The sequence below is a fragment of the Rhinoderma darwinii genome, chromosome 2 (genome assembly GCF_050947455.1).
Source record: "Rhinoderma darwinii isolate aRhiDar2 chromosome 2, aRhiDar2.hap1, whole genome shotgun sequence".
Classification (NCBI taxonomy): Eukaryota; Metazoa; Chordata; class Amphibia; order Anura; family Rhinodermatidae; genus Rhinoderma; species Rhinoderma darwinii.
The window spans coordinates 72,572,509-72,595,506 of NC_134688.1; the positions used below are offsets into that span (position 1 = coordinate 72,572,509).

The 22,998-nt window shown below is 40.7% G+C and overlaps 1 protein-coding gene across 2 annotated transcripts in view; it reads left to right on the forward strand.

Annotated features, from left to right (window-relative positions):
* COG6 (component of oligomeric golgi complex 6) overlaps window positions 1-22,334 on the forward strand; it is a 51,443-nt gene extending 29,109 nt beyond the window's left edge. For both annotated transcript variants that reach the window (XM_075850043.1, XM_075850042.1), the window contains 2 exons: window positions 4,636-4,715; window positions 22,121-22,334. In XM_075850043.1, coding sequence (XP_075706158.1) covers window positions 4,636-4,715; window positions 22,121-22,268 — 228 coding nt within the window. In that variant the 3' untranslated portion in view covers window positions 22,269-22,334. The remainder of the gene's footprint in view (window positions 1-4,635; window positions 4,716-22,120) is intronic.
* The last annotated feature ends 664 nt before the right edge of the window (window positions 22,335-22,998 follow it).

Genomic DNA, 22,998 nt, shown 5'->3' on the forward strand with positions numbered 1-22,998 from the left:
TATGAGCAATTTTAGATTTATCCTAATTAGTTTCTTAATAGACAACTGGCCGTGTTTTTACTTTTTACCAACTGGGTGTTGCACAGAGGAGTGTATGACGCTGACCAATCAGCGTCACACACTTCTCATTGTTCCAGCCCACTGTTACAGTGTGATTGTGCAGTGAAAGAAGCCGGGCTGGAACAATGAGAAGTGTATGACACTGATTGGTCAGCGTCAGACACTCCTCTGTGCAACGCCCAGTTGGTAAAAAGTAAAAACACGCCCAGTTGTCTATTAAGAAACTAATCAGCATAAATCAAAAATTGCTCATAACTTGCTCAAAAATGATCGTTTTTCAAAATAAAAACCACTGCTGTTATCTACATTACAGCACCGATCAGATTATGTAGGAGATAGCGCATTTATAATCTGGTGACAGAGCCTCTTTAATAAAAGCACAAAGATGGCGGACCTGGGGGCCTTTATTAGGCCCCCAAGCTGATATAGCGACCATCGCCACCCCGCGATTGCATTGTGGGGGGCGCGATGAGCTGCTAGAGGGGTCGCCCCCCTTTCTAACTATTTAAATGCCGCGGTTACTATTGACCGCGACATTTAACGAGTTACTGTGAAGTGTCGGCTGTAGCATACAGCGGACACCTGCAGCGTATGGAGCGGGTTCGCTCAGTGAGCCCGTTCCATACTTCCCCTACCCGGCTATGACGTATGGATGTCGGGAACGGGTTAAGAGTTAACATAAGTAGTATCACCGCGTCCATATAAGTCTGAACTATTATAATACAACGTTATTTAACCCGCTCGGTGAACGCTGTAAAAAAATAAAAAGTTCAAACACCCTAATTGTTGTTTTTTGGTCACCTTAGCCCCCCAAAAAGAAATGTAATAAAAAGTGACCAAAAAGTCGCAAAATGGTACCAATAAAAATTACTGTTCACCCTGCAAAAAAAAGGCCCTCACATTTCTCAATCGACAGAAAACTAAAAAGAGTTCTGGCTCTCAGAACATAGAGACACAAAACAATTAATTTTTTTAACATACTAGTTTTTTTGTTTTTAAAAAATAAAAAAAAAGGTTGTATCGCCATAATCGTATCAACCCATAGAATATAGTGAGCATGTCGTTTTTACCATCTGATGGACGACTTAAAAACGAAACCCCCAAAAAATGGCACAATCACTATATTTTGCCCGTTTCACTCCACAAATATATATATATTTTTTCAGTTTCCAAGTACATTGTGGTACATTAAATGGTGCCATGAAAAACTACAACTTGTCCTGCAAAAAAAAAGCCCTCTTACGGCTATGTCGACCAAAAAATAAAAAATTTATGGAATTTGGAAGGCAGGGAGGAAAAAACTAAATTGGTCGTGTCATTAAAGGGTTAAAAGGAGACTGGCCTGTTATTTTTATTTTATTTCACCTTTTATAAAACCTGTTATTTTTTATCAACTTGTAGGAAAAAAGCTTTTACAGAACATATTTACAACATTCCATTGTTAAAATGCACATAAATCCACATCCTCCGATATTCTCTAAAGTAGGGGTGGGGAAATGTTTTTCTGCCATGGGCCATTTGTATATTTTTAACATCATTCACAGGCCATACAAAATGATCAACTTAAAAATGAGCCTGCTATATTTGGTGAAACATTTAATTGACTCACCCCTAATGTGATGGCTGGAACTGCTTCTCTTGGTGAGGCGTGTGATGTTAGCCGGTATTGATGTGGCTACTGCGTCGGTCAGTCTGGAGCGCAGTCGACTCTTAACAATGGTATATTTTGAAAAGAACGCTCAGCAATAAGTTGTTCCGACTTACTTAAAGGGGTTTTCCAATCAGGAAAATTTATGACATGTTGACTGGATATGTCCTAAATGTCACAAAGATGTGGGTCCCACCTCTGGGACCCGCACCTATCTCTAGAATGGGGCCCCCTAAACATCTCTGTGTTCCGGCTGATTTCCGACCATGAAGAAGAAAACAGCGTAGGTCACTGAGCTACGCAGTTTCTGTTACTCCAATAGTAGTGAATGGCAGTTACGGAAGCAGCGTAGCATGCGAGCTATGCTGTTTCCGTAAAAACTATTCAGTTCTATGGGACTTATGGAAAAAGCGTAGCTCAGCAAGCTACGCTGTTTTCTTCTTCATGGTCGGAAATCACACGAGTCAGCTGGAGCACAAAGAGGTAGAACGGGGTTTAGGGGGGCCCCATTCTAGAGATAGGTGTGGGTACCAGAGGTGGGACCTGCATCTATCTGATATTTATGACATATCCTGTGGATGTATCATAAATGTCCTTGATGAAAAAAAAAACCTTTAAGTCACCTGATCTCATTTCATGTTTTTAGGACAGGTCCTATCCTATGTCTACACTAAACCTAAATTTCTACATTTAGGCCTCAACTAAGTTTCAAAATTTTAGGCCAGGAGCAGGGCAGATGGAGCCAAGTACTGTCATTCACGGCGGTCTGAGTGAGGAGGTCAGTGAGTGCCGGCTTGGGAATGGACTATTCCAGTCATCTGACCTCACGTCAGGTGACTCAGGTCAGATGACTGGACTGGTCCGCTCCCAGGCCAGCACGCATCGGCCTCACTCAGACCGCCACCATACTTGACTCAGACCGCTGCCCTCCTGCTCCTAAATATGAGTGACTAGGGCAGACGGAGCCAAGGAGGGAATGACAGGGTGGCAGCGGAGGTCAGTGAGGTCGGGCATGCTGTGACGGGAGTGGACCAGTCCAGTCCTACCTGACCTCACGTCACTGACTCAGGTCAGGTGTCCGGACTGTTCCATTTTTTGGTCGGCACACACTGACCTCACTCAGACCGCCGCCGACATACTTGGCTCCGTCCGCCCTTGTGGTCCTAAATGTGAGTGAGTAGACGGAGCCAAGTAGGGAATGACACGGCGGCAGCGCGGTTTGAGTGAGGTTGGGCTGGACCTTATACGGCCCGCGGGCCGGACGTTCCCCAGCCCTGCTTTAATGGGATCCTTAGGATGCAGGGGCTTAGAGGCTTGACTAACCTCATTATATACACAAACCTTACTGCTACCGTTTGCCTTTGCAAAATTGGTAGATTGAATTTTGCACGTTTTCATACATGCCATGCGGAGAGTACTGATTTCTGGCACTTGATAAGGCAATGTCATATGATTCATGCGTTTTGGCTTGAAGTGATATACATTCCCTGTCTCTACCATCCCAGATATTGCCCCATTGGACTTACTGGGGTGGAAGATTTGGCACATCATGCTAGAATTCTTTTAAAGAAAACATTTCTCTTTGCTTGTATGGCTATAACAGTAAGGTGGATTGAGACGATCTCATGGTGGAGAAATATAATTAAAGGCTCTCATGACATGTCTGTTTTAGTAAATTTTCTAGAGCATCATTCATAGAAACTCTACAATGTGCCATTGCTCAATTATTACTCCTGGAAATGAATGAATAAATTCACTCATCAGTGTTTCCATTCCATAGACTATACAAGGGGTATCCTTACATATTTCGATATTGTCACAACGATTGGACAGTGTCAGAGTGTGTTTGGATATGCCACACCCAATTTATTAAAATATTTCCATGAGGAATAACAGAGGAAGGGCACATCGTAGTTTTCTGAGAATAGATTCTCCAGCATTGGTATTTCATGGGGAATACACATCAGGAGCTGTCAGATCCAATTGTATATAATCACAGTAAATGTAACTCCCTGGTGCTCTTAATACTGCATACGCTGTAATTATCAACGCAGTTCGCGCCGCTGGATATTCACTCCTGATCCATGAATTGTTTACTCAAATTGTATTAAATATGTAATGACATGTACTGTACTGCATTGCTCATCTGCTTGTTTCCTTCTGCTACATATTATCTTATCCATTGTTCTTGCTTTTCCAAGAGTGATAATTGATCTAGAGACGCATTATGGTTGTGTTCTTTATTGACCTTGTCTATATCAATGTTAAAATGCGTTTTAAAAAAAATCGATGTAAATATTTGCAAATACTTTGCTGTACTAATCTTGTCGTTTTTTTCATTAAGTTATGTTTCACTTTCCGTTCAGACAAAGCTAAATTCTGCTGAATTCCTTTTACGCTGATCAGTGCATTGTGGGAACCGTATGCAGCAGAATTTTGCTTTCACTTTAAATGTGAATGGTGAAGAAAATGACATTTTGTTCAAAATTCTCATTTCCTTTTTAAAGCAGTTTCACATATCAAGTTTTTTTTCGAATTGATGTGTTCATAGCAAGAACTTTACAGGCTCGTCTATGCTAAATCTCCCGACTTTCCATGTGGTGGTAAAATGTGGAGCCACACCAAGTATTCTGTAATTGTTCTTATGTCCGAGTTTTAGAAATGCACACATTGTACTGCACTGTTCTGTCAGCAGACCACAAACTGCTGACTGGATTTGACATCATTCTGTCCTAGGTTATTGGCCTTCTGGCTACACGCCGGCATAAAACAGATATGGTTCTTCACAGCTGGTTTGAAATCTTCCAGCTGTTTGACCAGTGCAGTCAATTTCTTGTGAAACTTTAGAGCGGTTTCCCAAAATTTTGCAAAGAGTGTTACTTCAGCAGCATATTAGCTTGATCATTCACAGTATTTTTTGTCCATAGGCTCAGTTTGATCGCTATCTGTCCGCTTCTGACAATCTACAAATGCCACAGATGAATTTCTTCCTAAGTGCCACAGTGAAGTAAGTGACATTTTACATTTACGAAATACTCCTGTATAAGTTTTATCTAAAGGGAATCTGCCATGGAGATGGCACTTATCACAAACACTTAACAGCAGCCAAATGGATGGAACCCTGAACTTCTGTTCGGGAGGAAGTGCATCCTTAGTTTTTCTTGAATTGCGTTCATTTGTCATGATGTCGGAGGCATCTGTCACAGCCTGGACACAGCCTAGATGTACAAAAACGTAAACTTTTTTTTAATATTGGAGTCTATGGTCAACAGATGCTTCTGCTGGATGCCATTTGTTGGCAAATCCGTTGCCCATACACTCCTATGTTTAAAAAAAGTTTACGTTTTTGCTCTGTGACGTATACGTCTTTTTAACATGGGAGCCTATGGGCGACGGACGGCTGACATATGGCATCTGACAGAAGCATCCATTGGATGTTTGTTTAACATATCAGAGAGAAAGTTAGGGAGGACACATCTGTAAAACCATAATCTTTTCCTCTGACTAATGTCTCACACACGAGCGCTTTCGGTCCGTGATGTACGGTCTGTACGTCGCCGCATGACCAAAAACGCTGCAAGGAGCCGGGCTCCTAGCATCATAGTTATCTACACCTAGCGTCATAGATAATTATGATGCTAGGAGATCGTGTGAATCCGGCCTAACCGTGATTACTTGACTGGCTTTACGCAGCAAAATAACAAATATCGGTCTTTGTTTGAAAATGAGTACTTCGGGAAATTTAAATTTCAGGTACATCCTAAAGGGTTATTCCCATCTTGTAATGTTATGGCATATCGCTAGGATTGGTTGGGGTCTAACTTCTCGGACCCTGCCAATCACAAGAACAACGGTCCCTGCACTATTTCTCTTGCACAGAAGCGCCCACGGCTGCTCGCTATGCAGGGAACTGCAACATACTTCTATTCAATTAAATGGTACTGTGCTGCATTTTACTGCAAATTGTGTTACCAGAAGCATAGCTGCGGAGGCAAAAACTATAAAGGAGTTAAAACACTTAACTTTGGGTGTTGCTCCTTAATTCGGAGAATTGATGAGGGTTCTGGCAGTCGGACCCCCAAAGATCAGTAAGTGATGTCATATGCTTTTTCCTTTCTATGGTTGACCGACCCCTTGAATTGCTGAGAAGCATGTCTCAAGCTTGGTAAGATATGACCGCACAGAGTGTTCTTCCTTACTTTATTGGCTAAAGGCGTTACTGAGCTCACATCCACATGGGAAGGAAGTGGAAGTCCCAGAAGTGACGTCATCCTCAAAGTAATATGAAAGAGCTGGTGACAAACATAGTTCAATCTCAAGTAAATATGGTCTGTTAAAGGAGGAAAACTGAATGTTCTGGCCATGGGGCAATTCCTTCTCCCCATACAGTAGGTCTATTAACCGGTTAAGGACTAGGCTGTTTTACAGCTAAATGACCAGAGCAAATGTCACAATTTTGCTATGCGCTTCTTTAGATGACTATAACTCAGCAGGTGAATAAAGTTCATCTTTGAATTTTACACTCTTTTTAAAGGACAGATAGGGCTTTGTTTTAGTGGCATTTGTCAGTATATATCATTTTTATTTTTTTCTCTAAAGTGGGCAAAATTGGAAAAAAATGCAAGAATTTAGCAATTGCGCCAGTTTATGCTAGCATTTTTCACACACGGTATGGACCACGGACAAAATTAATCTCCTTTCACATTCTTCCACTTCTCCCGTGCATGGGGATACCAAATATGTGTGCCTTATTCACTGTGCGGGCATGTGCCAGGGCTTGGCATAAAAGGAGGCTTTTCGGTCCAGGAATTCTGCATTTGATTTTATAGCAGCATACTGTTTTCTGGGGGGTGTAATGCTGCTGAAACATTAGAATCACCCCATAAATGACTTCATTCGCACAAGTAGACCCCACAAGGTTTCCTTCAAGGGGTTTATCATATTTTTAGCAAGTCCAGTTTTCTTCTGAAAGTTTCTTGAATAAGATGGAACAAAAAAAAATCAGCTATTTTTTGGGAAATGCGTCAGTTTAGGCTAGTATTTTTCACATACGGCATAGACCACGGACAAAATTCATCTCCTTTCACATTCTTCCACTTCTCCCGTGCATGGGGACACCAAATATGTGTGCCTTATTCACTGTGCGGGCATGTGCCAGGGCTTGGCATAAAAGGAGGCTTTTCGGTCCAGGAATTTTGCATTTGATTTTATAGCCGCATACTGTTTTCTGGTGGGCGTAATGCTGCTGAAACATTAGAATCACCCCATAAATGACTTCATTCACACAAGTAGACCCCACAAGGTTTCCTTCAAGGGGTTTATCATATTTTTAGACAGTCCAGTTTTCTTCTGAAAGTTTCTTGAATAAGATGGAACAAAATAAAATTACCTTTTTTTTTAACAAATGCGTCAGTTTATGCTAGCTTTTTCACACACAAAATGGACCACGGACAAAATTCATCGCATTTCACATTCTTCCACTTCTCCTGTGCATGGGGATACCAAATATGTGTGCTTTATTCACGGGCATGTGCCAGGGCTTGGCATAAAAGGAGGCTTTTTGGCCTTTTCGGTCCAGGAATTCTGCACTTGACTTTATAGCCGCATACTGTTTTCTGGGGGGCCTAATGCTGCTGAAAGATTAGAATCACCCCATAAATTACTTCATTCACGCAAGTAGACCCCACAAGGTTTTCTTCAAGGGGTTTATCATATTTTTAGACAGCCAGTTTTCTTCTGAAAGTTTCTTGAATAAGATGGATCAAAATAAAATTAGCAATTTTTTAGCAAATGCGTCAGTTTATACCAGCATTTTTCACACACGGTATAGACCATGGACAAAATTAATCTCCTTTCACATTCTTCCACTTCTCCTGAGCATGGGGATACCAAATATGTGGGCCTTATTATCACATGGAGATGTAGGAGGGCGGACGATAGAAGAAGCTTATTTCACAAATCGCTTTTTTTCAAAGCTGGTTTTACAAAACTCAACAGAGTTTCTATAACACGTCCAAAATATCTGCTCTTGAAGCAGAAATCTCAAAATATTCATCTAGGGGTATAATGGGAATTAATTTTTTTGGGTTTTCTAAAATAAGAAATTGCAGGTTTATGCAAATGGAGCTCTCCAGCAGATGAACTTTAGAGAATATGCAAACATGACATCCACCCCCCACCCATTCCCTCCCTCACCCTTGGAGTAAAATCAGGGGAAAAATAAAAACGTAATGTAGGGCAAATATATTTTCAACGAATTAACTAAAATCTAATAATTCAGAACAGTGTGGTATTTTTTAAAACATGGCTCAATGCACAGGCCTGGTTATGAGGGACAGAAATATCGGGAATCTTTGCGGTGCCCGTCTTTTCTGCAGACGCGGCACTTTTTCTGAGGGTTGCTTCTGGTTGGTGTTGGGGGAATCCGACTGATGAAGTGTCTTTCAGTCAGTCGCGTGACATCCTCAGACTGGGGGCATTCTCGGGTGTCCTGAACATCAAAAATGAGGCCTTCAATAATTTTTTCCTGGAAATCCAGGTATGTGTCTCTGCCTCTGTTTTTTTTGTAGAGCACAAATGAGTTGTGGATTGCCACCTGTAACAAATAAATGGCCACTTTTTTGTACCAGGTTTTAGTTTTGCGTTTTACTAAATAGGGCTGTAAAACCTGGTCGCTGAAATCCACCCCCCCCCCCCGTGTACTTGTTATATTCGGACACGCTCACTGGTTTGTGCTTGTCCGATGTTGCCCCCCTTTCCCTCACTGCCACTGTTCCTGCGGTATGAATCGTGCTTAGCACATAAACATCTTTGCGATCCCTGAACTTGACCGCCAGCAATTCTTCAGATGTATAAGCACAGGAGTCCCCCTTTACCATGCGCTTCCCCACTAATTGCTGTGGAAAACCAATTCTGTTTTTGCGCATGGTACCACATGCCCCAGTCCTTGCAGCATGCAAATGCCTAAACAGGGGCACACTCGAATAAAAATTATCACAGTACAGGTGGTACCCCTTGTGAAGCAGAGGCTGCATTATCTCCCACACGATCTTACTGCTAGTGGAAAGATCAGGGGGGCATTCAGGAACATTTATTGTGCGGTCCCGCCCTTCATAAATTCTGAAGGTGGTGGTATATCCTGACCCGCTTTCACACAATTTGTAGAGCTTAACGCCATATCTTGCCCTTTTTGAAGGTAGATATTGGCGAAAGCTAAGTCTGCCATGAAAGTTGAGGAGGGATTCGTCCACACTTACATTCTGCTCAGGGGTGTAGAGTTGCAGAAATAAATTATTCAGGGAATTTATTAGCGGTCTTATTTTCAACAACTGATCCCGGTTTGCATCGGTACTTGGGGGGGCCTGTGCGTTGTCATTGAAGTGGAGGAACCTCATTATTGTCTCATAATGAGACCTGGGCATTACTGCAGAATATACTGGGGTGGCTTGGGCGGGTCTTGTTGACCAGTAAGACCTAATGGAGGGCTTTTTGACAATACCCATATTTAGGGTGAGCCCCAAAAATTTTTTTAATTCCAGCAAATTGGTGGGCGTCCAATCTCTGGCATGGGTGGATGAAGGTTTCTGCCTTATATATTGAGTGGCATATAAATTGGTTTCGTGGACAATCTGATTTAGGATGTCGTCCGTTATAAATAAATGGAAGTAATCCATTTGGACAAAATTTGTATTGTCCACGGTTATGCCAGGAGTGGCAGTAAATCCGTGGATTCTAGGCCCAAAAGATGGGGCAGGTGCCCATACAAGAGCCTGGACTGAAGGGACCAGGCTGTCCCGTGCTACAGCGCTACTTGGCCCTGCGCTTTCAAGTTCTGCAGTTTCAACTGCATCAGGGACAACGTCCCCTGAAGATGAACCTGAAGTGACGCTGTCATCGTCACTACCTAAAACAGGTTCCATCTCGGACGCCATCTCTGATGCGGTCTCCGACTCAGACCACAGCATGGCGTATGCCTCCTCGGCGCTAAACAACTTCCTCGCCATAACGTAACTAACACTAACTAAACAAATTGTTTTTTTTTTTGTTTTTTTTTAAATATAAAACACACAAACTAACTGCTATATATATCTACACTACCGCTAACAAAAAAATAAACCGCTATTGCTATATATATTATATATATGTGGATATACAGTATATATATAATTATATACTCCCTACCTGCCTATTCTAATAGAATAAAAGATAGAAAGGTAGATATATAGAAAAAAAGATAGATGGATAGATAGATTGTATAGATAGATAGAAATCTATCTATACAGAGAATGTTTTAGAGTGTAACTGTATTTTTTGTGTAACTGTAACTGTATTCTTCTGGCTGCAATTCTCCCGAGTCTCCTCTTCTCCTCAAACTGAAACAATGTTTGAGGAGAAGAAAAGAGGCAGGAGATTTACTGCCAGAAAAGTCAAACTAAAACAAATGTGGTCGCTGTGATAGGTTTTCACAGCGACCACATGTTCAGGGACCATCAGATTGGTCCCTGATACTCTGCCCACTGGTCCCTGGTCCCTGCACACTGTTTTCTATGCAGAAATGCATGTGATCGCTGTGATTGGTTGTCACAGCGATCACATGTTCAGGGGCCAAAAGATTGACCCCTGACATTCTGCCCAGTGCCCATGGCTGTTAGCAACAGCCAGGGCACAGAGCTGTGTGCACGCGATCGCGCGTGCACAGTCTCTAAAGTGCCGCCGTAAATAGTCTATACGGCGGACTTTAGAGACCCTGACCGCTGGCCGTATAAATACGGCCAGCGGTCGGGAACCTGTTAATAAGTGAACAGAGGAAGGATGGAATTCATATGATTGTGGCCAATGATTCAATAACTTTTTTTCTTACTTTTGGAACTCTGAGCTGGTAAAGACAGGCATGTGTCTGCCATGACATCCTATGAGAGAGATGATGAAACTTTTATATGCAGTGAGCGTCTCTGTGCGACTACATTATATATTATATTGTCACATTTTATTTGAATGGGCGTCATGTAATACTAGATGTATCTGCACTGGACGTCCACTGCTTCCCTGGCGATAACCGCTGATCGGGGGTTTCTGATGCTGGGTCCACAGCGATCAGCTGATCACCATTAGGCCTGTATGTAGAAAAGGGAACAACCTCTTTTATTGTGCTCTACTGAAAATCACAATAATAGCAATTATTGTTAATAAATATCAAAGAGACACAGCGCAAAGTCCCCTACTTTTTCGGATACAGCTTCAATGTATCCTGGATACATGCAGGATCCCGCTGTTAACGATGAACTTAGATGTGATTGATAACAGCGGGATACAGCGTGTCTAGAGACTTGCAGGACCCGCTGTCACTGAAGCAGGCAGTCCCGCTGACCTGATGGATTCGGGTTTCAGCACAAGATACAGCTTCTATGTATCCAGGATACGTAGTAGATGTATCACAAAAAATAAAACTATTTTTTAATAAAAAAAACAAAAAGTTGCATTAAACACCATAGTACATTGTTTTATTATCCAGCAGGACCACTGGAATTGGACCTTTTTAACACTATGCGGAGATAACCAGAGTAAATCTTATGTGCCTGGGAAGTTTTGCATCACGGCAGTTGAATACACCGCCTCTCAAGGAACACATTGTCATCTGACAGTAAATGAGGGGTTCATTTTCACAATTATTTTCATTCGTATTTAAGACTTCTGCTTCTGACCCCCTAAACTTAGACTCATCTGCGTATAAACCATCCAGCCCACTCTGTGGCTGCAACCTTTGGATCTCGTGTACTGAGCAGAGTTACATGCTGCTTAATGGATTGAGTGGCACAGCATGGCTTAACGGGCATCGCCAGTTGATCTAGTGGGAAATAAAGACGTATATGTTTTAAAAGCATTGTTCAAAGGATAATCGCTCATGTTTAACAGCATAGCTGGAGAGAAGAGTGCTCAGCATTAGAGCTGGGTAATTTCATTCTTCCTCATCGTTTTTAGGAGCCGATTTTCCGACTTTACCGCTTTTATGAACACTACTGGTTGACATATAAAAAAAATATACATTTCTCTACAGAATTTTGTGCAGCTGGCTAAAAGGGGTGGTTTAAAGAACAGCTGCCGTGACAGCATAAATATTTAAAATGGATTCTATTCGATATTTTCACTGTTTTCATATTTTTTATCCCCAAGAAATACTTATAGCACCACAAATAGTTTTGAAAATTACTCCTATCATCCTTTGCAGTTGTCATTATGGTTTTTGATATCCGACTCCTGATGGTTAGTGCTGTTGCCTTGCATTACTGGGTCTAAATACAACTAAGGTTATCATTTTTCCTCTGGGTGCTCTTCAGAGGCGGAACTAGAATCATAGGGTCCCACAACAAAGTCACGAATGAGCCTTGTTGACAGTAAACTGAACTTTAGTAAGGCATACAGCAGCATAACTATTTTTACTTGAACGGCACCCAAACAATGTGAAGTGTCATATATCAGATCTCCTGCACAAAGGAGAATGAGAGTGGAGCTGGAGTCACCAGCACATCCGTTTCTGCACCTGCACGGGTCCCTCATTGCAGCTGCTATGATTGTTACCGCTATAGTTATGTCCCTTTTACACCCCGGAATCCTAGCTTAAATCGCTTTCTATAAAAATGTCCCTATGTATGTGGTTGTAAGTTTTGGTAATGAAGTTGTGAACCCCACAGGTTCAGGGAACGTCAGCGATTTACTGTATAAGCAACAGGTATAGAAGGTGGAGCCGCTCATAACTAATATCGCATTGCTGTGACCGGGATTGTGTTGGATTCTAAAGGACAACCGAGGACAAACGAAGAAATATTAATATGAATATAGATGGTCTTGTATATATTGAAATGATCAGACTAAGGGCTCATTCAGATGAACGTGAATAAAGTCCGTGTGTTCCGCGCAGGAAAATCACGCGCAGCACACGGACCCGTTGATTTCAATGGGGCCGTTCATACATGCAGGACTTTTCACGCAGCGCGTTTCCATGGCGTAAAACTCACTGCATGTCATATATTGGTGCGTTTTTCACGCACCTATCGCCCATTGAAGTCAATGGGTGCATGAAAATCACGCACAGCACACGGATGCACATCCATATGCTGTGTGTGATTTACGCATCAATTCAATTGAAAAAAAAAAAAGCTTTGCGAGTGCGTGAATAACGCATGTCACTCACAAAGCACAGATGCAATAACGCAACACATACGGACCAGATTCACGTGCGTTTTTCACACGGGTGTATCTGATACGCTCGTGTGAATGTAGCCTAACTGGCAAATTAGTTTAATTTTACTAGTGTGCAACTTCATTGTCATTGTATTTGTCCATTGTTTGACATCATTGTGACTCCGTTGTTGAACAATGGTAAATATAAAAATGATCATAGACCGATAGAGGGTTGATAATGGTAGAAGCATGTGCACCTTTTAAAACATCTCATGTTTCCATCAAGTCTAAGGCCTCATGGACACAGGCGTATTGCAGTTCTGTACAACCTCAGGGCTGTACGGAGCTGTAACACGGCACCGATAATAACCTATGGGCCATACAGTACTTTCATTCTATGCCATGTTCTATCGGACGCCATCTTATGGAGCTATTCTCCCCTTTAAGCATTGCTTCTCGGGGAGGATATCTCCATAATACGGTGTAGCACAAAACAGTATATGGTAGTAACCACCGTGCCATGCGGGTCTAGTACAGAGCGGTAGGGGCTTCAGTTTAGAAATGTGGGACTATGCCTCTATTGTAGATACAATATTTTATTTGCTTTTCAACATTTGCGGGACATTTCAGGTTTCAGTGAGCACGCTACAACATACAAAACTTTGTAGCAATCTCTCATTCATCCCTGTGCTTCCCCTATAACCCAGCTCTACCACCTGCAAACATTGGGAGTACAGGTGATCTGTAGAATCATATAGTGCATTTACTGAACTACACGTCTTAAGACCCTTTTACACCTACCGATAATCGGCCGGTGCAGCGAGCGTCAATCAAGGAGACCTCGTTGAGCGGCGCTCGCTTGCTCCTGTCACACAGAGCTATGGATGGGGACAAGCGGTCGTTGTTCCGATCACTTGTCCACATCCATTATTATCATGTCGGCAGCGTGTCTTCCTGTTTACAGGGAAATGTGCTGCCGAAAACGATAATCTTTTAGTTTTTTAAAATCATACGACTAGCAGATGATCGAGCATTTGCTCGTTCATCTGCTGATCGTTCCCCTGTTTACACAGGGCAATTATCGGCAACGAGCGTTATGTTAACGCTTGTCTGCCCGATAATCGTGTAAAAACCCCTTTAGACTCTTAAGCCTTTACAGATCTGTAAGAGACATTTGTGATGCCAATGAATTCTATTATACAGATAGTGCAGTTAAAGTAAATGATTGTTACTTAACGGAGCTGTTTTGTTGTTTAACACAGTTTTAGTTCTTAGAACCTTAATTATAATACTGCTTCATCTCTTTATTCTTATCTCCTTCAAGTCATCAACTATATTTGTCGTCTGGTGTTTTGCATCGAAACATTCGTGTTAACTATAAACAGTTTGTCGGTGTTCTTAGACACATTAGCCCTTCTTTTATTGTTGTGAGTTGTGTCAAATATTAGCAGATTTGCAGTGTGATTGTTGAGTTTTCCAGAAGAGGCTGAATGGTTACTTTGACTTGAAGGACAAGAAAATACATTACATGTACTGTCGGCATTAGAATAATACAGTATGATTATTGTATTGTGACACATAAGAAAAGACTCATTCATTTACTGATCCTGCTTGTGGCAGAGATCAGCCGGCGTCATCTGCTGCCCCTGAACCTTTAGTGGCGGTCTGATATTGCATGGCTGTCTTTCCCAGAGTCAGATAATGAGACGTCAAGGGGAAGTTCCGACTTTTACAAAAATTGTAACTGCGTATATTGCTCCTGGTGATTTCAACTTTGCTTGTAATTGGTTTTATAATTTACACATCTATATTCTTCCGAAAATTTGCAGTTGAAAATCATTAGATATAGACAAAAAATAATTCAAATAATCTTGTCATTTCTAAATGAAGTGAATGAAGTAATAAAAATATATTGCATGTAGATTTAGTAGACGGCTAAAAATGTATCTGTATTTATTGCTTCCATATACACGTGTCTTGATGTCTGATCTAATCTCTTAATAACTGTATCTGTTATCAATTTGATAACATGCGGGTCATTCGATGAGATAGAGCTTGCCATCTGGTGCACTGGGCAGTCACTGGTAGCAGATTACCACTGTCTGTGTGTAGCTGTTTTTCATCCTTATAGTCTGGAACATTTGTGATTTTTGGATTATTTGTATTCATAGACCTTACTAAGTTTAGAATATATAAGTTGCATTATAAGGATGTTTTTTTGATCATGGCCAGAAAGCATAAGTTATACAGTAGTATAGATGCAGAATAAATCCTTGTAAAATTATTTCCTATTGCTTATATAATGCCAACATACTTTGTAACACATAAGCCTGCGTAGGAGCTGTATGCAAAAATGTTAGGGTTATTTTCAACACCATTTGCAAGGATTCTTCAATTTTTGATGCACAGTAATAAAAAAAATGGTTGCAAAACTGTACGAATTATTTATATCAAGATATTAAGAGAAGCCAAAGTCTGTAAGGGGCTCTAGCCAGCTCAGTTACACATTTCTCCACAATTTACTCCCAATCTGAATGTCAGTCTGAATTTTGTTCCCATTGTATAAAAATAAATCCCTGTGTAAATGTCAGAGGGTTCTGTTCATCGCTCCAGTTGATCGCAGTGAAGAGAGATCACACATGCAAGATCACCTCTCCGATGTAACCGGGACCCAATTATTTTTCTCAAGATCATTGGGGGTCCATTGCTGCTGGATTTTGTATCTTAATCTTAATTTAGTATTGAAATGCAAACAACAAATCACAACCAAACAATTTACAGAAATCACCCTTATATTTATCGCGTTGACTGTCTGGAAATTGCACATGAGCACAAATCAAGTGCTCTGCATGAAAATCCAGCATGTGTGTTGAACATTCATAAGAAAATGGGCTTCTGTGTTGAGTATAAATAGCAGCCTGTGAGTTACAAGTGTTCTTGTGTTGTAAGTGCTGTAAAATAGGGGCAATTTTAAAGCGTTTATACATATTCAATGCACTGGGTGCTTCCGAAAATTACATTGTAGTGTTGTCACATTAGCTGTTAGTTACAAGAAAAAGTGAAGTGATAGTGTTTATTGGTTAACTAAGTACATTAAAATTGTGAGGTTCCCACCTGGCTCCGTCCCGTCACTTACCTCTGTGCTGCATTATAATACTCACATATTATAGGTTATGTCAGATTAACTGTACCTTTACTACATTACACACACACACACACACACACACACACACACACACTCTCTGCATTTCCAAGTTGGTCTCAGGTGCAAGACACACACACACACACACTCTCTGCATTTCCAAGTTGGTCTCAGGTGCAAGCAGGTGATCAGATCAGGGGATATAGATCAATATTGAAGAAAGTCCCACAGCACTCCGTGTTAGTAAAAAAAATGGTGGTTTATGCTTGTGCTGGCTTAATAAACCACCATTTTTTTTCCACTAACACAGAGTGCTGTGGGACTTTCTTCAATATATATATATATATATATATATATATATATAATACACACACACCTGTGCAGCATTTTTCCACAACTGTCTAAAACTTTTGCAAAGTAAGAATGCTTTCAGAAATAGAAGTGTTATAGTTTTGTTTTTTTTATAATTTAACAAAATACAAAGTGAATGAACAGAAGATAAATCTAAGTCAAATCCATATTTGGTGTGACCAACCTTTTCCTGCATCGATTCTTCTAGGTACACTTGCACAAAGTCATGCATTTAGTAGGATTATAGCCAGGTATATGATAAAACAATTATACCAAATAGGTTATAATGATCATCATTTTAATATGTAGGTTGAAACAGTCATTAACTGTAACAGAAACCGCTGTGTAGGATGCTTAAAACTGGGTGAGGACCAGCCAAACTCTGCTACAAAGGTGAGGTTGGGGGAAGACTGTTTCATGTCACAGGCATCATGGCTTACGGAGTACAGCAACAAGCCACGAGGTAGTTATACTGCATCGGCAAGGTCTCTCCCGGGCAAAGATTTCTTTGCAGACTGTGGTTTTTAAGATGTGCTGTTCATACTCTTTGAAGAAGTTCAAAGAAAAGGGGAATGTTGTGGACCGTAGACTCAGTGGTCGGCCAGGGAAACTTAGTGCAGCAGATCAAAGACACATCATGCTTACTTCGCTTTAAAATCGGAAGATGTCCAGCGGTGCCATCAGCCCAGAACTGGCAGAAACCAGTGAGACCCATGTACATACCTTCAAAGTGGAAACAAGCCCAAGTCACTTAACTATGCATGAAAACATAGGAACTGGGGTGCAGAAAAATGGCAGCAGGTGCTCTGGACTAATGAGTCAAAATTTAAAATATGTGGCTGTAACAAAAGGCAGTTTGTTCGCCAAAGGGCTGGAGAGCGGTACAACAATGAGCGTCTTTAGGCAATAGTGAAGCATGGTGGAGGTTCCCTTCAAGTTTGTGGTTGCATTGCAGCAAATGGACTTGGGGATTTGTACAGAATTAATGGTGTCCTCAATGCTAAGAAATATAGGTAGATCATCATCCATCATGCAATACCATCAGGGAGGCATCTGATTGGCTCCAAATGTATTCTGCAGCAGGGCAACCACCGCAAACATGCAGACAATGTCATTAAAGAGGCTCTGTCACCACATTATAAGTGGCCTATATTGTACATGATGTGATCGGCGCTGTAATGTAGAATACAGCAGTGTTTTTTATTTAGAAAAACAATCATTTTTGACTGAGTTATGACCTATATTAGCATTATGCTAATGAGTTTCTCAATGGACAACTGGGCGTGTTTTACTATATGACCAAGTGGGCATTGTACAGAGGAGTGTATGACGCTGACCAATCGGCGTCATACACTTCTCTCCATTCATTTGCAGTCACATAAACACACTATAACCCTACTCATGTGTCATGACAATGAATATACATTACCTCCAGCCAGGACGTGATGTGTATTCATTCTCCTGACCACTTCTGTAGCGTCTCTGTGATTTACAACACAGCAGGCGTAGTCTCGCGAGATTACGCTGTAAACGGTCATTCACAGCGAGATCTCTGTGCTGTGCTGTAAATCACACAGACGCTACAGAAGTGGTCAGGAGAATGAATACACGTCACGTCCTGGCTGGAGGTAATGTATATTCATTGTCATGACACATGAGTAGCGTTATAGTGTGTTTATGTGACTGCAAATAGCGATCTAGCTATATCGCTATCTGCAGTATAAATGAATGGAGAGAAGTGTATGACGCTGATTGGTCAGCGTCATACACTTCTCTCCACAATGCCCACTTGGTCATATAGTAAAACACGCCCAGTTGTCCATTGAGAAACTCATTAGCATAAAGCTAATATAGGTCATAACTCAGTCAAAAATGATTGTTTTTCTAAATAAAAAACACTGCTGTTACCTACATTACAGCGCCGATCACATCATGTACAAGATAGGCCACTTATAATGTGGTGACAGAGCCTCTTTAAGAACTATCTTCAGCGTAAAGAAGAAAAAGGAGCCCTGGAAGTGATGATATGGCCCCCCAAAGAGCCCTGATCTCAACATCATCGAGACTGACTGGGATTATATAAAGTGACAGAAGGATTTGAAGAAGCGCCTACATCCACAGAAGATCTGTGGTTAGTTCTCCAAGATGTTGTAACAACCCCCCTGCCGAGTTCCTCCAGAAACTGTGTGCAAGTGTAAAGGTGTAGCTATCTTTAACTTGACTTTTAATGCATTAAATACACAGTGGCAAGAAACTTTAACGTGACTTTTTCGATGGCTTTTGTTGTGTGATGTCACGCTACAGCAAGTTATCAGTCAAGACCAACTTGGCTATATCTGTACCTAGAAGAATTGATGCTGTTTTGAAGGCAAAAGGTGGTCACAACTAATATTGATTGGATTTAGATTTATTTTCATTCACTTTGTATTTTGTTAATTGATAAAAAAAACAACTTAACACTTCTATTTTTTAAAGCAATCTTACTTCGCAGCATTTTTGCCTAAAATTTTTGCACAGTACTGTATATACACACTATATGGACAAAAGTTTTTGGGACTCCTACATGAGCTTTTATTACATCCCATTCTAAATCCATAGGCATTAATATGGAGTTGATCTCCCCTTTGCAGCCTCAACAGCTTCCACTCTTCTGGAAAGGCTTTCTACAAGATTTTGGAGTGTGTCTGTGTGAATTTTTGCTCATTCATCCAGAAAAGCATTTGTGAGGTCAGACACTTATGTTGGACGAGAGGGCCTGGCTCCAATCTCCGTTCTAGTTTATCCCAAAGGTATTGGATGAGCTTGAGGTCAGGGCTCTGTGCGGACCTGTCAAGTTCTTCTTCACCAAATTCTCCCAACCATGTCTTTATGGACCTTGCTTTGTGCACTACAGCACAGTCATGCTGGAACAGAAAAGGGCCTTCCCCAACCTGTTCCCACAAAGTTGGAAGCATACAAGTCTCTAAAACGTCTTGTTATGCTGAAGCATTAAGATTTCCCTTCACTGAAACTATGGGACCTAGACCAACTCCTGAAAAACATCCCCATAGCATTATCCCTCCTTCACCAAACTTTACAGTTGGCACAATGCAGTCAGGCAGGTAACGTTCTCCTGGCATTCGCCAAACCCAGACTCGTCCATCAGACTACCTGATAGAGAAGCGAGATTTGTCGCTCTACAGAACACGTTTCCACTGCTCGAGTGTCCAGTGGCAGCGTGCTTTACACCACTCCATCCGACACTTGGCTTTGTGCTTGGTGATGTTATTTAAATATAAGGGGAAAAAGGATGGTAGATAGGGAAAAGCGATGTCATTAAAAAAAAAAACTTAACTTTTATTGTATGCACTTGAAATGTATGCATTTACATGCTTGTATTTCTTACTTATTTTATACTTTTTGTATTGTTAAAAATGTACAACGATAGTAAGTTAGGTGGGTTGTTTGCTATTCCACAGGACAGATGCTGGCAGTCCCCACTCTGTTCTCATTATATATACCAGCCTCGCCACATTAGAGTATTAGCTTTATTGCACATTAAGCCCTCTTTTCTTAAGACAAACACTCCTATTCATCATTGTATAGAAGAAAGTGGGAATTATTCCATTGGTATATCCATGTATTTCTCTTCTGTATATACCAGCCTTTGCTGATATTAACAGCTGATAATTCAGAACAATGCTGTTTGCTAACACAACCTATTCACTGATAACTGATCATTTTGTGCAACGTCTATTATAGACTATATAGATCCCCAGCACGCATACAGGAGGAGGCAGTCGACCGTGACAACCTCTGTCTCCTCGGCAGTATGTACGTTTGTCATCCAGTATATGCCAGAGATATAGTGGTTTATTAGACTACTAGCTGACCCTTTATGGCTGAATTAACTGTCCCTAACTTACAACAGTTGCGTCCCGACACGTAACTTTCGGCATAACTTACCCAGAAGAATAAGAAATACAAGCATGTAGGATCTTCCGTCCTTCTGGGCCACTTGAACAGATCTTATGTTCATGGGTAAGGCATACCAGGTCATACACTCTAGTCTGGGACTATTTCGATTCATGTTTGCGTTCACTTGGACTTTTGTTCAGATGACTATTAGTTTAGTTGTTTATGACTATTTCTTAGATGGCACCACCCTCTTGACTGTGCTTCCTGTCTACCTCTTCTGTTTTCGTATGGTTCGCTAAGCGTTATGTAGCATGCATTGGTTCCCTTGTATACATAGACTTGGCACTACCTATCCCACATCATTCATACCATGCACTTTTTACTCTGCATGGATGCATTAATTACTTTGTTATTGCTCTGAAATTAATTATTATATTTGTGGCCCTATACTGTCCCATCCTGTTTTGGATCCTCTGCGAATATTTTACATTCCCTCATTGTTTAAATCTTGATAATAAAATGGATATTTTTCTAGTTTTGTGTTATAAAGTGTGTCCGACTCCTGTTTCTCAGTTTTAAAATATCATAAATGTTTATAAAGGCGACTGCATGGCGAGGTGCTGGATTTTAAACACCTGTGGCAATGGGACTGAATGCAACACCTGAATTCAATGATTAAGAGGTGTGTCCCAATACTTTTGTCCATATAGTGTATGTGCTGGTAGTGTTTCTCTCAAATAAAAGTGTTGTCTCACGAAGACTGTCCCTTTTTAAATAGAGGCCGGCCCATCGATCAGCTTATTTTTGCGGGAGGTTTTCTAACCTCTGGAAATCGGCTGTTATCGCTGGGGTAAGACATGTTTGCCCAGATATTTCCTTTGTAGTGGCCACTAAAGGGGAAATGCAGAATTACATGCGGCCTATTTAAATGGAAAGCTAACCATTTAATACATGGACAGGCAACCCTCAGAGGGGGGCATCCGTCTATGATGTTCATGTGCGCTAATAGGTGGGACGGTCCATTTAAAGTGGTTTTGTTAGATCAGAAAGAGTATATATTTGCCTTTTTTTTTTTCTAGAAATAGTGCTACTATGTCTGGTATAACAATTCAGCCCCATTCACTTGAATGGCTTCCTGACAGCTCTCCGACTGGGGAGTCAACGTGCAACTATAAAATTGTAAAGCGCTGCGGAACATGTTGGAGCTATATAACTAAAGATTATTATTATAATATGTTCCTTCAGAGTGTAAGGTGGTTTGGCTAATAGAAAGGGAAGTCCTAATAGACCCAAGTGTTTGACGTGTGCTTTTTCATTTATTTCAATAGTTGTTATATACAATACGTGTATCGTCTTTTCTGTAATGTTCTTTATTTTTAGCTGAGGGTCATAATTCTGTGATTTTCCGTTGTTGCTCAAGGTTATCCATTTACTATTTCATTGAATTGGCCTTCTGTAAGCAAACACATATTACATTACTCTAAGTATCCTAGACTGTAGTGTGCAATTATTTAATGGCTGTCTAAACATAGCATTTTTACCATTTATAGCTGGAGAAAAAGTTTAACTATGGTTCATATACAATGTGTGGTAGTAGCTTTTACAACCTGCAGATGGCACTGGTGTTATAGCTGGTTGGAGCCATGAGGAAATCTGTTCTGGATCGGCTACTGTACATAGTAAAAAAGGAGTATCACAGCTAATTGTTAGACATAATAAATGAATACATTTTTTATCTGTAGTTTAATAGTTTTACAAATAGTTTTGAGAATTACTGGAAATACAGAATAAAGATGTACTGAAACACCCAAAATATAATACTGAACGCATACTCTTTTCACCAGAGAACAGATAATGAAACAATCCACTGAGCTGGTCTGCAGAGCTTACAGGGAACTATACGATGCGGTCATGGATCCTGCTAACAGTTACAAGGAACCCGCAAGCATTCTCCATAGATCTCCACAGCAAGTGCAAACCCTCCTTTCCTAAATATTACCTGCTCCTCACCTCATGTTGTACAGTGTCTGATTTTAATAAACTAATTTGTATGTGTAATGTGTTGTCATACACCGTATGGTGCTACTATTTGTCTCGTGGTCACCGAATCATGGATGTGATCACTTTTAAATGTTATGTTATATAAAGGAACTGATAATTTTCAATAGAGTGAATATAGAAACTATTTCATCTATTTATTAGAACTTTTCAAGTGTCTTCTGCAGTTTGCCGATTGGTGAGGGTCCTTTTCCGAAAACCCTCACTGTTATCTTAATTAAATTATTTATTTAATTTTTTTGCTACAATTTCTCTTAACTTTCTTTCAAAATAAAATGGCTGAACATTTGAACAACATTTTAGATTTTACATTGAGAATAAATCCACATACAGTGCTGTACAAAGGTTTTAGGCAGTTGTGGAAAAATGCTGCAAAGTAAAAATAGAAGTGTTATAGTTTTGTTTTATCCATTAACAAAATGCAAAGTGAATGAACAAAGGAGAAATCTAAGTCAAATCAATATTTGGTGTGACCACTCTTTGCCTTCAAAATAGCATAAATTCTTTTAGGTACATTTGCACACAGATTTTGAATGAACTCCGCAGCGAGGTTGTACCAATCATCTTGGAGAACTAACCACAGATCTTCTGTGAATGTAGGCTTCCTCAAATCATTCTGTCTCTTCAAGTAATCCAAGACAGACTCGATGTTGAGAACAGTGCT